General features: G+C 49.1%; 1 protein-coding gene across 11 annotated transcripts in view; it reads right to left on the bottom strand.

Moving 5' to 3' along the window:
* Positions 1 to 13,613, bottom strand: part of PTK2 (protein tyrosine kinase 2) — a 163,746-nt gene that overhangs the window by 19,662 nt on the left and 130,471 nt on the right. For 10 of the 11 annotated variants that reach the window (XM_040431652.1, XM_040431655.1, XM_040431654.1 and 7 more), the window contains 4 exons: positions 11,305 to 11,509; positions 4,076 to 4,187; positions 2,020 to 2,106; positions 30 to 167 (listed from right to left, as the gene is read on the bottom strand). In XM_040431652.1, coding sequence (XP_040287586.1) covers positions 30 to 167; positions 2,020 to 2,106; positions 4,076 to 4,187; positions 11,305 to 11,509 — 542 coding nt within the window. Of the gene's footprint in view, positions 1 to 29; positions 168 to 2,019; positions 2,107 to 4,075; positions 4,188 to 4,923; positions 5,103 to 11,304; positions 11,510 to 13,613 lie in introns of those variants that run through there. The other variant, XM_040431658.1, reaches the window with a different exon arrangement.

Below are 13,613 nucleotides of genomic sequence, written 5' to 3'. Positions count from 1 at the left end.
GAGCGGAGAAGTTTCGTTATTTTCCCTACCTCCAGATTAGCCTGCCACATGTTGATGTCTTGCGTCCGATGGTTCCAGGAGTCGTGATGGTCTAAGACGGCGGCCTGGCCGGGGTAAATATTTCCAGCCATGGATGGGATTCTGTGGGTGACGGGATAACCAGAAACCTACGGAGAGAGGACAATCATGGGGGTCGCACTCCTCAGACCAGTGGCGCTGCAGCAAAACTACAACTCCTAGCATGCTGGAGGCCATGGCACCAAACTACAATTTTTAAAATAATTTGCTTTACTTAGCTAGAGTAAAAGTGACGACATCTACTCTAGTCACACCCAAAGCTGCAATTGACTCTATCCAATACCTCCTAGCGAATTCAGGATTTATAGAGCCTGTGATCTGCTGCGTTGCATTATGGGAGATGCAGGGTTGTAGTATAGACGTGTAGAACTATGGCTGGTGCTTTGGATGTGACTAGAGCTCATTTATCATAATGTATAGGCAGGTTTACTACTCCACAGGATGACGCGGCTGCCGTTAACCCTCTAGTTGCCTGCACTTGTGAGTTTCCCCCTTACATAACCAGGCAGCCCCCGTCAGCAGTGTTTCACGCGTGTTTCGGCTCGCCTCATCTGCTAATAGGGTCTAACCTACACACCTTAATGTACGCTGCAATCCCAGTTCCCATTAGTAAACACTTCCAAGCTGTGACATAAAATGACGCACCCCGAGCTCTGCTGGAACGTGGCGACGAGGCGTTAAAGGGGAAGGACAACAATAGAGGCTGTTGGCGCATGCTGAGGGTTGTAGTTTCTCAACAGATGGATGTTGCAAACCACTGCCTTCTGGTGTGCCGCTAGGAATTGCCTAACAAACCTCTAAACCAGGGATGGCCAACCTGCGGCCCTCCAGCTGTTGTAAAACTACAACTCCCATCATGCCCTGCTGTAGGCTAATAGCTGTAGGCAGTGTGGGCATGCTGGGAAATGTTGTTTTGCAACAGCTGGAGGGCCGCAGGTTGACCATCGCTCTCTTCAGAAGTGGGTAGGTTTGGGGGAGAGACGCAGCGGGGGGCCGCCCTCATAACTCTTCTGTGTTCAGTCGTATTTCAGGAGTCATTTCTGAGCAATAGCGCCACCACAAGGCCCGGCAATTCGTTATCTTACTGCATCGGGAACACAGGGATCTCAGCGGTCATGTGGGGACTTCCGAGGAAGTTAAAGAGGCCCTCCGGTTCAAGAAGAATTGACATTACCTGCGGAATGAACACTTACCTCCGTTTCATCTTTGTAGCTGCAGATCCGCCAGTCCCCGGGCTCCGCTTCTCTCATCCAAGATGGCTGCACAGCTGATCAGACCTGCCAAACCACCTCCTACTGGTCCAGCCCTGACCACATGAGCAGTTCTGGCCAATACAAGGGCAGGAGGAAGTGTCTCGGACTACCAAATGTACGGCGTGCGTCTGAGAAGCGGTGCGGCCTCCTTGAGGAGCCTAGAAATTGGTAGATCTGCGCCTCAAAAGGTGAAAAAGAAGCCGCCAGGTAAATGTTCTGTTCTTTCCTCTAGAACTGGACGGTAGCTTTAAGATCTACAAGATGTCTGCCTGTCCGTGGCCTGCTTATAGCAGCACCTACGAGACCATCTACCCGTACAGGTGAATAATATGAACCGCTGCATGACCGTCCAATAATCCTATCCGATGATCTGGCAATGTAATTGTATTTACCCCAGAAATAGCGCCTCTCTGGACTACAGGCCGTGCCTGGTACTGAAGCTCACGTAAAACGATTGTGAAGTTTTTAACATATTCCCTATTCCGTGGGGTCAGACTGAAGGGTCCGCCACAGACCCCGAGAAAGGGGGGTCCTGTTCCCATGTAGGATTAGGACAGAGCACCGTACTCCACCATCTTCAGCAGTCCTACAGAGATGGAATGGAGCGTGACATGCCGAGGGAAGAGATGCTCCATTCTCTGGAGAGGGAAGAACCCTTTACGTTCCAGTCCTGTGCGCTATGCGTTACCTGGTAGTGGTTCGGCTGCACCATGTGCTGGGGACTGGGGAAGAAGCCTTCGCTGGACCTTGGGCTCGGATATCCGGGTCTGCTGGGCTGCAATCCAAGAACAGAGAAGAAATGAGCAGAGGCCGCGTGGTGGCTTCATCAGATCAGCAGCTGCCGCCAATGACGCCCCGAGCAGAGGGCGCCGGGACAGGTGCACAGACCGCAGAGATGACCCTCCGACCTCTACAACGGATTCATGTCAATAAACGCCTCCCCTCCTCCATCGTGAGAACAAGACCCCTACACAGAACGACAAGGGCCGCAGCACTAAATGCCCATTTATAGCGGGCGACCACTGGTACGAGGACGAGCGTTTCTATTTTCATACCCCCTGGATTAATAGGGGGGGGATCAGAATCCTCATCAGAACGGTTATAAGGAGCGCCTCTCGCTCTGGAGGATCCGTCATTTCTTGCATTACACACACAACCCGCTGATCTGAAGGAGCACCAGGTAATGCATCATCCCACCTGTGGTGGCGCTGCAGGGAAAGCCAACGCTGATAGCAGCTGATCGCCCGGACACTTCATAATCTGTCAAGAGACCCTTCTATCGAAGCGGAGAACCCCTTTAAACCTCTGACCTTGCTAGGCTGATCACGGAATCTGCCTTTCTATTTATAGGGTTAAAAAGGTGCCGCTTGACACTTAGCCGCTGATCCGTTATCAGTGTCCAACGCACATGGCTGGAAGGTGGCACCAAAATACACCGATCGCCGTGATTCCACATAAAGCTAAGGCCTGGCACCTTGAGGCCCCCGCCTGGATTTCATGCCCGCTCCCTTCTGTATCGTTATTTTTAATTTTTTATATCGACATAAAACTTTAATGCTCTTGTTATTTTCCTGCACCGACGAGTCTCACAAAGCGCTAACTGCCCCCAACATCAGGACAGCGGCTTCCTGAGAGGAAACTCTGCCGCCGATAGAAGACCAGGAATAAATACAACCTCCGAGAAGTCTTCAAAGAAACTGTCAAGGGAGGCGGAGAAGCCTTGGCTCAGATCTGAGAATCCACTGCTCGAATAGCAATTTCCTTTGATAACTCAAACCTAAATTCACTGACAGCAAGCAGAGAATTTGTATATGGTGAGGAAACCCAAACATCCACGAGCCTGTGGACAATGAATGGCGCCGAGTGCACTGAATGCGTTTGGACTACAGAGCGGGGTCACGGCTCCATCCATAGTGTAGCGGCTGGAGCTGGTGACCATTCACTTCAGGGATGGGGGGGGGGGGGGGGGGGGAGGCAACGCTGCAGTCATCAGGTCCGTCCAATACACAATGGATGAAGAGGTGTAGTACCGACAGTACAATCCTGGACAACCCCTTTAAGAGAACATTATGGTTTCAGTAATCCTTTGTATAATAAAAACCTATTCCATTTTTTTAATATAACTTTTTAGTGATTTTAAAAGATCTCTGCTTGCTGTCATTCAGTAGGAGACTTCGTTGATTATGAAACAGCTTCCTGGACGCGGGAGGTGCGCGGCTCGTTACATGACACAGCCCTGATTACTGCGCTGTAATGTGAATGTTTAAATATAACATTACTATTCAATGACAGCAAGCAGAGAGAAAAAAAAAGAATGGTTACAGTAAAGAGTATAGAAACAAAAATGTAAAATTGTATATTGCATGGTATAGGACAACCGCACGTTAAATGGGGGGGGGGTCAGCAGCAGTTCGGACTGGGGGGGGGGGGGGGGTGCTGTCTGCATTTTCTCCGTCCTCTCAGAGTTGATAAGCAGCGCCATATATTCTATGGGCACCGCTGATTGACAGGACTTAAGTGTCTTATTTTCCAGAGACTGAAACCAGTTCAGGGTCTCTATACGCCCGCTATCAAACGCCTGTTTTTAAAGTGACAGTGGCCACAAAAACATTTGGGGTCTAAATCTGCAGAAACTACTGAATAAGAGGGGGGCAAACAACATTAATAATTGCTCTCCCACTGCTGAACATACATATAAGAGTCGATATACAGACAAAAAATATGCCCCCCGATAAGTGACTGACCTTTGGTGGAGCCTCATCAGAGCCCCCTGAATCCCACGACACGGTCACCTGCCTCCTGGACTCCATCCTCATCCGCTCCTCCTGCTGCAGTTTTTCCTCCTCTAGTATCGTACTGAAAAAAAACAAAAAAACAGACAGATGAGGGTGAAGCCGGGCAGCGGGACACCAGAGGACGACGTATGGCGGGGGAATGTCAGCTGTCACAACAGAGGAAGCCCCCTCCCCCTTCCAGGGATTAATGCAAGGACTATTTTGTGCAAGACAAGAATATTACAGGGGGGGCGCAGCCGAAGAGTCGGCCGCGGGGGGGGCGCAGCCGAAGAGTCGGCCGCGGGGGGCGCAGCCGAAGAGTCGGCCGCGGGGGGCGCAGCCGAAGAGTCGGCCGCGGGGGGCGCAGCCGAAGAGTCGGCCGCGGGGGGCGCAGCCGAAGAGTCGGCCGCGGGGGGCGCAGCCGAAGAGTCGGCTGCGGGGGGGAACGACGCAGCCGACGAGTCGGCCTAGGGGGGGGTTTGGGGACGCAGCCGAAGAGTCGGCCGCGGGGGGGGGGGGGGCGACGGGACGACGCATCGGCCTAGGGGGGGGGGTTTGGGGACGCAGCCGAAGAGTCGGCCGGGGGGACGCAGCCGCAGGTGCAGCAGGAGACTCTGAGGAGAGAGTGACGACACTATAAAGCTCATTGTACTTGTCACAACAGTGCTAGCTGCAGTTTTACATAGGACTGCTGGCAGAAAACTGCACTACACAATTATAAACCATACCGGCCTCAAACAGTAAAATAACAATTTCAGCTCTGCTACATCTGTACATGTCCAATGCAAAAATAGCGGTAACCCCGCTTCACGACTTACCCGGGCTGTGCAGAAAAAGCTAACGTGACCGTGTGCAACTGATCCCCGGCTCGCAGCTGCCGCCTCCCAGCTCTGCTATGTGGATTGTTACTGTTGGATGGGAGCCATCAGTCCAGAGACCTCAGCCTGGAATCTCTCTGGTGACTTGAAAGCTCCTGCAGGTTCTCATCAAGGCCACCAAATCCCAGATCTGGCACTGCCTCGCCCCGTCAGGCCTTTTTTTACATGACATTCTGCGGACGGGTCCAACCCCCCCCCCCCGCGCGCCCCCCTTCCGCACAAGTGGATAATATTTTCTCATATTACTCATGCAGAGGAAGAAGTGGCGGCAATTTCACTTCCCTTGCAGAAATGGTCACCTGCATGTCAGACGCAAGGAGAAGTATTTATCTGGTGGGTGATAACACAAACACATGGCTGCTGTGCTGCGCTGAAATAACACTGCATGCTTCAGACGCTCCTGAGACTTCCTTAGTCTGGAATCACACATGCAGGCCTCCATGCAGGGTTTTTTTTTTTTTTTTGAGCCAAAGCCAGAAGTGTCTCCAAAAGGAATAATGGAGAGACTGATCCTTCTCACGACCTCTGCTTGCAGCGGGTGAAAAGAATATTAATTTATATCCAGTGGCTGAAAACGTGACGTAGTAATTCTCACGGCTGAGGATCTGCTACAGTGTACGCTCCAGGCTGATGTGTTTTACTTGCACCGACACACTGTAACGACTTCAGGATAGAGAATGATAGTACTGGATTAGTTCACAGAGGATTGTTTAGGCTGGATGCAGCAGTAACAAACCCTCAGCTGTGAGAATTAGTAGATCTGTGGAGGTTTTCAGCCTCTGGATGTAAATACAAGTGCGCCGTTGTACTGACAGCAAGCAGAGATCTTAAACATGGTGAGGACATGAAACAAAAAGCAAAATCGAAAGTTGCAGGTGGTCTCATCTGATAAAGGGGCAGGCGGGTTATCGGATAGTCCGGAATATTGGGCAGAGAATGTAATCGAATGTAACCCTCTATGGTTCATCTTCTGCTTCCAAAAACTTTCCTACCCCAATATCTAAAAAATGTCTACAACGCAGCGCCAACCAGGCTAGTGCAGGACCCCCTCCCCCACACAATGTAGAGCAGGGACCCCGAGCCATGGAAGAGCGCTGGCCTCCAGCTGCCGAACAACAAGACCCCGGGGCCAAGGAGTCACACGCTGACATTTTCCCAAACGCAGTATTTTTAGCTGCAGACACCACTCGTCTGACGACCGTTCTCTGGCAAAAAAGATGCTGGAAAGTAACAGAAACCCGCAAGCAGCTCCGACATTCACCCGTCAGCGGGGCTACACTTCTAATGTAAAATCAGGCACTGACCAGACCGTGGCGGATTATCAAATGGTCAGGACGATTGTAAAACCGCCATTAGTGGCAATACACACACAAATCAATCACTAGCAATGAAATAGGACACAAGGGTATGTCACTCGTCAGTGCAGTGTGGAGAGGAAATATAGTCTTCACCAATGAATACCGCCATACACCCATACAGTGATCCATCCGGCCACACCATGTTCAAACAATGCTGCTGTAATCTGCTGAACTAATACCGCCATACCAGGTTCAAGTAATGCTGCTGTAATCTGCTGAACTAATACCGCCATACACCCATACAGTGATCCATCCGGCCACACCATGTTCAAACAATGCTGCTGTAATCTGCTGAACTAATACCGCCATACCAGGTTCAAGTAATGCTGCTGTAAATCTGCTGAATTAATACCGCCATACCATGTTCAAACAATGCTGCTGTAATCTGCTGAACTAATACCGCCATACCATGTTCAAGTAATGCTGCTGTAATCTGCTGAACTAATACCGCCATACCAGGTTCAAGTAATGCTGCTGTAATCTGCTGAACTAATACCGCCATACCAGGTTCAAACAATGCTGCTGTAATCTGCTGAACTAATACCGCCATACCAGGTTCAAGTAATGCTGCTGTAATCTGCTGAACTAATACCGCCATACTAGGTTCAAGCAATGCTGCTGTAATCTGCTGAACTAATACCGCCATACCAGGTTCAAGAAATGCTGCTGTAATCTGCTGAATTAATACCGCCATACCAGGTTCAAGCAATGCTGCTGTAATCTGCTGAACTAATACCGCCATACCAGGTTCAAGAAATGCTGCTGTAATCTGCTGAAATAATACCGCCATACCAGGTTCAAGCAATGCTGCTGTAATCTGCTGAATTAATACCGCCATACCAGGTTCAAGTAATGCTGCTGTAATCTGCTGAAATAATACCGCCATAACAGGTTCAAGCAATGCTGCTGTAATCTGCTGAACTAATACTGCCATACCAGGTTCAAGCAATGCTGCTGTAATCTGCTGAATTAATACCGCCATACCAGGTTCAAGCAATGCTGCTGTAATCTGCTGAATTAATACCGCCATAACAGGTTCAAGTAATGCAGATATACTCTGCTGACTTAATACTCCCATAGCACATTCAAATAATGCTGCTATACTCTGCTTTATGAATACTGCCATACCATGTTCAAATAATGGCCCTAATAAATACAAGCAGCCATATTCAAGTAATGCCCCTATAAACCACCTAATTAATACTGCCATACCATGTTCAAGTAATGCTGCACTCTGCTTTATTAATACTGCCATGCCATGTTCAAATAATGGCCCTAATAAATACAAGTAGCCGTATTCAAGTAATGCCGCTATACTCTGCTGAATTAATACCGCCATACTATGTTCAAGTAATGCAGATATCCTCTGCTGACTTAATACTCCCATAGCACATTCAAGTAATGCTGCTATACTCTGCTGAATTAATAATACCATCTATAAATGCAAATAATGCTGCAGTACTGTGATGAATTAATTCTGTCATAAAGTGATCAACTGCTACCTCCCACACAGTGCTCGCCCATTATATCATGTTTAAGTAACGCTGCTATTCTCTGCCGGGCTTGTGCTTATACATTGAAGCCAACCTGAATAAGAAAAGCTGCAGTGTGAAGCAAGGCACAGCAGCCTAACGCTGGATTTACACGTCCCATGCTTTACACTGCAGCTCTGCTTCATCAGTACACATAGCTGAGCACTGAGGGAGCAGAGCAAAAAAAAAAAGCAGCCAATCTGTGGATTCCTGTCCCACGGACCCAGCCGCCCCCTCCAAATATCATAAACAACCCCCCCTCCCCCCGAACAAAGTAATAAATTCCATTTTGATCTGACCAGTTAACGATACAAGGAAGAAAATGTTCCCTTGCAAACACGTAATGAGACGTCATGTATGGAACACGGGATTCTTATACAATCTTGGCTGCTTCCTATGAAATCCAAGACGCAGAAAGTCTCAGAAGTGTTTATCCGCGAGTGCGACGACCGGAAATAGAACAAGTGGATCTTCAGGCGGGAATCCTACAAGAGGCCTCATTCATGGACACGGGGCTGGAGGACAAGACGCTCATTGATCCCACAGAGCGGACGCGAGAAGACGAGCGCAGTCACGGGTTCCGCTTCTATCGCATTAGTCGGGCGGCGACTTTATTTTGAAAATTTGGATTTAAGGAAAATCGAGAAGAGGAAGTGAACCTTACAAGACGCCGCGGAATTATTCCTGGAAATTAAATGTACTGTCCCGACGAATATATAACACCGCTATCCTCACATCACCGAAGGTTGTCCCATATGTAGCAGAGCTGGACCAGTCATATAGCCAGGCGATCGGGTCACTGCCGGGTCTGGGTGGGAAGGCCTTCACTTGCCCCTACGTTACCCATCGATCTGCGGAAATCTGGGGGATAAAACAAGGACCAGGGGGGAAAGAACTTATGGGACACGGCTCATCTGGTCCCCAACTGCGGGCAGTCCAGAGGTTGTGCTGTAGAGGTGCGCCAGGAGAGGTCGCAACATCCCGCCAGATGACCAACCCGCATAAGTAGAACATCTGGAGTGCGACTCTGCTTGACCTCCATCTTTACTGATACAGACTTGGGGTGTAGGATGCCGAGATCCGGGGGCTTCTCAGGGCACAATCAGAATCACGAGTGGCATTTAGGACCCTCTCACTGGACTCTAAAATGTACATACCGTATGCCTGCGCTATCACTGAGGAGTGGGGGAGGGCTGCTGCAGCAGGTCTGATCTGGGTAACGGACGATCTTCAGATAAAATCCAAGGTGATTAAGGGATTTAAAGGGGTATTCCCATCTGCATAGTGCTAGGATATGCCGTCAGTGTCAGATAGGAGCGGGTCGCCAGAGGTGGGAGGGCTCCCATCAACATCCCAGATGGGAATACCCCTTTAAGGCTCCACCAGGGGTTACGTGGGATAAATCTTCACCTGCAGCATCAGGGCATCTTGTTTAGATCTCACTTCAATATATATCTATAAATACACACACTATATAGTTGGGGGGGGGTCACGATCGGCGCAACACCACACCCTGCTCTGGTGATCACAGGGATTTCCCCCCCCCCACCCCGACAAATTAAGTTTCATCTCTGTACAATAAATCGATTGTCAGCTTTCAATTTCTTATATTTTCAAGATCACTGCATGCTGCCAGTGAATGAGAACATTTATATTTCGTTCTTGTACAACTGAGGGTTTGCTACAATGTACTGAGCCAAGACAATCATCTTTAAAGTCTGGACTCCAGGCTGATTTTGCCTGCACCGATACACTGTAGCAAACTACCAGGACAGGAGAGATTTGTGCTATATTTTCCTGACAGCAGACCATGGGATGGCTGCGGAGACCCAGGGGACAGGGGCCCCCACGCTGAACTCATCCTCTTTCTGATGTAAAAAAAATTAATAAATAACGACTGCATTTTCATGCAGCCACCACTAGGGGGAGTCCAGTGCAGACAGATGACTACAGCTGCAATTTCAGTCAATAGTAACTGCATAAATTCTTATGAACGGAGCTCCCCCTTGTGGTGGCTGCAGGCAGACGGCTTTGTAATAGAGGAGAAGCTGGAGATGAATGCCAGCTGTCGGCTGTACGAACACTAAGAAATATGGCGGTCAGGATGAGAGTCGTATTCATGAAGCACCAGTTCCACTTTACTGACATAGAATTCGGATAAAGTGGCTGAGGCCAAGGGGTGACGACTCTTATGTTTTTTTTTTTTTTTTTTATAAAAATTTTGGCGTTTTACGACTACCCTCTGGATAGGTCATCAGTATCTGATCGATGGGGGTCAGACACCCTGGACCCCGGCCAATCAGTTATTTGAGAAGGTCTTCTCGCAGCTTATCCTAGACCAGTGACGTCACATTAAATCAGTCACGTGGCCTAGACACAGTTCAGTCCCATTCAAGGGGAATGGGGGCTGAGCTGCAATGCCAAGCACAGCCACTATCCAATGTACGGCGCTGTGAGGAAGCAGCGGTGCTCACCGGAGCTCCATGGTCTGCTCAAACAGCTGATCGGTGGGGGTCCCAGGTGCTGCACCCCCACAGATAAGAAACCGATGACCTATCCTGAAAATAGGTCATCAGTTTAAAAAAAAAAAAGTCAGAAATCCTCTTTAATTAAAATAAAGAAAAAAACTGTAGCCCAATGATCAACTGCTGGAAGGGTCTGCGGTGTTGGACAACCGCTACAGACTTTTCATTGTGTACCAGGCACAGCGCCACACACCGGATAGTGGCTGTGCCGGGCACTGCAGCTCAATCCTAGTGCCCAATGGACGTGACGTCACAGGTCCTCGGCAGTCGGACTGATCACATATTGATGCGCTATCCCATGGACATCCTTACCAACATTTGAGTTGGTAAAATCGTGGCATATAAGCCCCGCCCCCGGGAACACCCCAGGCCCACCCAGAATCAACTATTTGTGGGCGGGATTTGTATCAGCCCTGCCCATTTCCGGCCCGAGACGGACAGGTACGAGTCTGGTCCTGTGCACACCCTGCCCGCCATCCTGAATCGTCTCGGACAGCTCCATTGACCGCCGGAACACACCCAATCTAAAATAAAATTTCACTCACTGAAAGCAAGCAGAGATCGTGGCGAGCAACAAACACTTTGGGGGAGGTTTATCAATAGGGATGTAAAGTAAAACGGTCTTAGTTGCCCGTAGCAACCAGATTCTGCCTTTCATTTTCCAAATGGGCCCTAAAAAATGGAATGTGAAATTGGAGCGGTTGCCATTGGCAACTAAACCAGCCTTCCTTTACACCACTTTTGATAAATCTCCCTCAAAGTTTAATAGAATCATCACACAATTAACCCCCTTTAATTTAAAAATAATCCCTGTTTGGATTGTTTATTTATTTTTTTAAAACAAAATTTCAATCAAACACCAAAACTTTATTGCACGTGTCCTCGTACACGGGCGGCCTCTCTTACCTTAGCTGTGTTTTGAGCTCCGTAAACCGCGGCCTCCGGCTGGGGTCGTACGCCCAGCACTTTGTCATAAGGCTATAGAGGGTAGGGGGGCAGTTGGGCGGCATGGGCAGGCGCTCGCCGTTCTCTATCCGACCAATCACGTCATTATTCTTCACGCCCTGGAAAGGCTTCACGCCATACATTAGGATTTCCCACATGCACACGCCTAAGGAAGCAAAAACACAACCTTAGTCAGCGCTCGGCATCCACGGAAAATTCCTTTCATCCGACATTAACCGGATGGGACACGTGCCGGATCATCGGAGATCCTGGATTACTGGACGGACATCAAAAGAGGTCGCAAATCTGTCCCTCGTCTTGAGTTTGCAACAATGTGTCAGCGCAGGTAAAATATATCAGAGCATTGTCTAGACCGGATGCAACTGTGACGGATACTCAGATGTGAGAAATACCAGATCCGTACGCGAGACTGTTCATATTTACAGACAAGCAAGAAAGTTGCAGAACCTTTCACTAGGGGCTGTCAGAACACGATGGGAGTTGTAGTTGTTACAGACTGCTACATGCGCAGCTATCGGGTGAGCAATGCTGCCTCTTCCTCAGCCAATGATGTCCCGTGACCGATGGACGTGGCCAGTGTGCAGCTCAGTCCCATTCAAGAGAATGAGCTGCAATACCAAGAACGGCCACTATACAAAGTATGGCGCTGTGCTTGGTATATTAATCATGAATAGGATGCAGTGCTAATCGGCGGGGGTGCGGGGAGTCAGACCCGCAAATCAATCAGATATTGATGAACTATCCTGAGGACAGGACAATAGTTAAAAGGCACCTGTGAGTATTTAATACTGATGACCGATCCTCAGGACAGGACATCAGTAAGTGATCAGTGGGGATCTGACGACGATCAGCTGTATGAAGAGGCTGCAGCTTTCGGGTGAGCTCCGCAACCTCCTCACAGTATACCAAGCACAGCGCCGCACATTGTATAGTGGTTGTGCTTGGTATTGCAGCTCAGACCCATTAACTTCTATGGGAATAAGCTGCAGCTAGGCCACGTGACCGATAAACGTGACATCACGGGCCTGGACTCTGCGAGCGCCACCGTCTCTTCAAACAGCTGATCTACAGGGGTGCAGAGAGTCAGACCCCCATCAATTAGATATTGATGACCTTTCCTGAAGTCAGATCATCAGTATTAACCCCCTTAATTCCGAGAAACCCCTTTAAATGTTGTCTCCGCCATTATTCATTCATAGATGATAAAAAATTTGAAATATTTGCAATTTTTGAGCAAATGAACAAATAATGGTTCCTGCACAAAAAACAGACTTTCTGATGCCACGCCTCTGGTACGTGGGGGGGGGGGTCGGTAAATTCTCGCCACGGTGGTTTTAAAGTCCATTGGAATAAGATGCGCCAAATTAATTAGGAAGGACAAGCTATGGGCTGGAGACTATTTCATCTATAATTGTACACTATGCTAAATGCGTTACAGCGGGAAGGCCACGACCTACGCCACTAAGCTCCTTCCTTCCGTTGTTTTTATTCGCAGTGAGCAGTGGAAAATCTCAAAAAGTGGCACTTTTTTTTTTTTTTTACTTCTATACATTTTCTGGTGTACAGCACTGCAATACATCAGTTTTAGACTCCATTCACACGTCCGTAATAACGGGTCCGCATCCGTTCCGCAAATTGCAAAAATGGGTGCGGACCCATTCATTCTCTATGGCGACGGAATATGTGCTCTCCGCATCCGCATTTACGGAGCGCGCCGTCGATCTTCCAGTCCGCGGCTCCAGAAAAAAATAGAACATGTCCTATTCTTGTCCGCAATTGTCAATGGGGGTGCCGGCCGGGTGTATTGAGGATCCGCAATGGACTACGGACGTGTGAATGGACCCTTAAAGGGGTAATCCGAGGTTTTAATACTGATGACCTTCCTGCTATGTTGTTAGTATCTGATCTGTGAGGGGGGGGACCCCCGCCGATCAGCAGAGCTCCTGTGAGCGTCGCGGCCTTCTCTCTGCTTCTCTTAGTCCAGTGACGACACGTTCATCGGTCACATGGCCAAGCAGCTTCTCAGCCCTACAGAAGTGAATGGGACTGAGCTGCCATACCAAGCACGGCCACTATGCAATGTACGGCGCTGTTGTGCTTGGTGAGCACAGAGAGCGCCGCTGCCTTCTCAAAAAGCTGGACAGCAGGGGTCTCAGAGGTCGGTCTCGTCTGGATACAACTGTGACTGTGAGAAAGTATGCGAGTCTTCCTGGGTGTAAATATAGAATAAAAACATTTCCATTCACTGA

This window comes from Bufo bufo, chromosome 5, assembly GCF_905171765.1.
Source record: "Bufo bufo chromosome 5, aBufBuf1.1, whole genome shotgun sequence".
Classification (NCBI taxonomy): Eukaryota; Metazoa; Chordata; class Amphibia; order Anura; family Bufonidae; genus Bufo; species Bufo bufo.
The sequence above is the reverse complement of the archived record's forward strand: the minus strand, read 5'-3'. Positions and strand labels throughout refer to the sequence as shown.